Source organism: Penicillium subrubescens, assembly GCF_028828155.1.
Source record: "Penicillium subrubescens strain IBT 31985 chromosome Unknown utg000003l_segment0_segment0, whole genome shotgun sequence".
Taxonomy (NCBI): Eukaryota; Fungi; Ascomycota; class Eurotiomycetes; order Eurotiales; family Aspergillaceae; genus Penicillium; species Penicillium subrubescens.
The window spans coordinates 110,521-113,224 of NW_026643153.1; the positions used below are offsets into that span (position 1 = coordinate 110,521).

Sequence of the window (2,704 nt, forward strand, 5' to 3'; positions counted from 1 at the left end):
GCGAGCAGGCGTAGGGTATCCACAAGGACGACCGGCTGTACTACGTCAGTAAACTGCGGCGTTACCTGTCGACTAACCCCGAGTTAATAGTGAATATTATTGTGGCCCTGACCGAGTTCCGCGACGATAACAGCGCCACCCGCGTCGTGCCGCGCAGTTATCTCTGGGATAAGGCTGCGCAGCGTCCCGAGCCTGACTAGGCGGTCCCTATGCTGCTCCGGCCCGGCGAGGCGATAGTGTTTGTAGGCGGGCTTTATTATAGCGCGGGCGAGAATCGCTCCACGGAGTATCGGCGCGGCTTATTTATCTCTATACATCCCGCGGCGATGACCCCTATAGAGTCGCATCATTATATGCCCCGAGAGATTATTGAGGGTATAACACCCCTAGCGCAGAAAATAGTCGGCTAGCGGTCGTTAGAGACTTATCATAGGATCCCGCTTCTAAGGGCTAGAGACGAGAGTATAGAGGATATAATCGGGTTGAAGTCTATAGACGGTTAGGTTAGATCGGGGATTCGTATACTTCTTCCCTATATTCCTTAGAAGGATTAGATCAACCGGTTAGGGTTTAAGGTAGATATTGTAATATAAGAGTGCTAGGAATGGATTTCTATTTTAAGCGTAGGTGTTTGAAGAACTAACGGCCGTAACGCTATTGAATATACACTAACCGGAGTATCTTCGCTTGTACGTCCGTTTACAGCTGTCTTCTGGATTCTTTATTAAGGAGACAATTGGATGTTGAGTAGGACGAGTTTTGATATAGATTCCAAGCTGATTTCTCCAGAAATCTCCCGATATCCTTTAGTCTTACAGTAGAGTAATAGGGATATACCACGCAGACAAGACAAAACCACAACATAATTCGACTATAGAGACTTTAAAGTTTCTTTTAAGATATCCAGTCATTAATCCAAACCAAGAAAGAAAAAGTGCATAAAATAGAAAAATGCAAGGCCGGCGCTCCGATTTCTCAAGAGAGTCGGGGACAACCCAAGATGCGTCGCTAGCTAGCTGGCAGAATGATCATCCATTGCTTCGTGAAGGTCAGGTCTCCACTCTCCATCTGCAATAGCTATCTCTCGCGAGCATTTCAGATTATCCCCGATCTTCATCGGAATCACGCGGAGGATATCACCACGCCCGGCGCAGCTGGACATACATAAATCCGCCCTTTTCTTCCGCAGATCGGGATTGACTTGAATGTTATAGATCAGAAAAGGGTAACTAGCGGTGTAGAGAGGAGGTTTGTCACTTAGAGCTATTTTATCTATTTATCGAAGGACATTTTATGCAGTGGTCTCTCTACGGAAAGCGATATGACTATCCTCCTCATTATCTTCTTTTATTACTAACAAGGAGCAATACGAATTGACAATTTCTCTAGCCCTAAAGCCGAAATCCCTATATCCATCCACTATGACTGCCCGCAAAATTCAGGTGATCAGAAGCCACCGCTCAGACCTATATCAGGACAAGGTGGTGAGGACTTACGACGACCCGCCGGAGTTGTGGGAGAAAGCGCTAGGAAGCAAGGGCTTCGGCTTCTAATTCGGCCTGTTTAATGCAACAGAACTGACCGCTAGCGCCAGTCCCGGACCGATTAGGCCTTCTGAGATCCGACATTTTAACCGGTAGCTGGAGCTAGCGGGACTGTCGCAATCAGCGGCGGATCGACAGACCTAATTCAAGCGTATCCTGGATCTGGGCTGTGGCTGGGGCTCGATCACCGAGCATCTGGCGAGGACATTCCTAGACTGCCCGCGTATCGACGCCATCAACATCAGCCAGCGCCAGCTGGACTACTTCGCCGACACTATCCCCGCCGATCTGGCCGCCTGCGTCCACCTCTACCTCTGCAACGGCTAGGATATTGATCTGCTTCCTGACCCGGAAGTCCCCTACGATCTCGTCGTCGTCCGCGGTGTCTATACTTATTTCCTCCCAGAAGTGTTCGAACAATCCGTAGCCCAGGTCGTCCAGCGCCTCGCCCCTAGTAGTATCCTGCTCATCTCCGACCAACTATACAAAACGAACAACCTCGCCACGTACCAGTCTTATATCCCCGACAAGGTCGACCGGCTCGCCTGCGGCAACAGGAAGACTATCGACTACTATCTCCGCGTTCTGCTGCGGAACGGGCTTATCCTGCAGGACTTTCGCTAGTTGCCCTCTGCCGCGCAGGTTGCGCATTGGTTTTAGATCGTGCGGCTCAATATCGAGCAGAATTTTCCTTACGGTGCTACTGGACCTATCCAGGAGCTGTATTAGTTGGCCTGTAATGGGACTAAGACGGTCGCTTAGAATAAGGTGGGTATGTTTAGTATTATTGCTCTGCGTGCTCTAGCTTGATGCAGATCTAGTGATAATGCTGTAGGGTTTATGTGGGAGGAAGAGAGAGCTCTGGAAATTATAACAAGCAACAGGGTTGCCTAGTTAATGTGCGTGCGAGATATCCTAGTACGAAAAGAGTTGCAGTGTGTTTATATCTATCCCGGCTCTGATATGCTTTGTTCTAGTTATTATGCTATATGTCGTAGACGAGTTTACGGAGTAATAAAAGAAACAACTATACTATCCTTAGCGGAATAAGTTGCTGAAGCAGAGATTCAGTCAAAATAACCTACGTATATGGGTGTCAAATGAAGTATATATGGCAATTGCTAGCCACTGACGACATGTTCCTGACAATTTAACCCTAT

The 2,704-nt window shown here is 48.2% G+C and overlaps 1 protein-coding gene across 1 annotated transcript; it reads right to left on the reverse strand.

Annotated features, from left to right (window-relative positions):
• Positions 1-1,754: 1,754 nt before the first annotated feature.
• Positions 1,755-2,195, reverse strand: N7473_004248 (uncharacterized protein; the record flags this gene model as incomplete). Its single annotated transcript, XM_057150188.1, has 2 exons — positions 1,755-2,006; positions 2,055-2,195. 2 exons carry the CDS (start codon positions 2,193-2,195, stop codon positions 1,755-1,757), a joined length of 393 nt encoding a protein of 130 aa, XP_057010298.1.
• Positions 2,196-2,704: the final 509 nt, after the last annotated feature.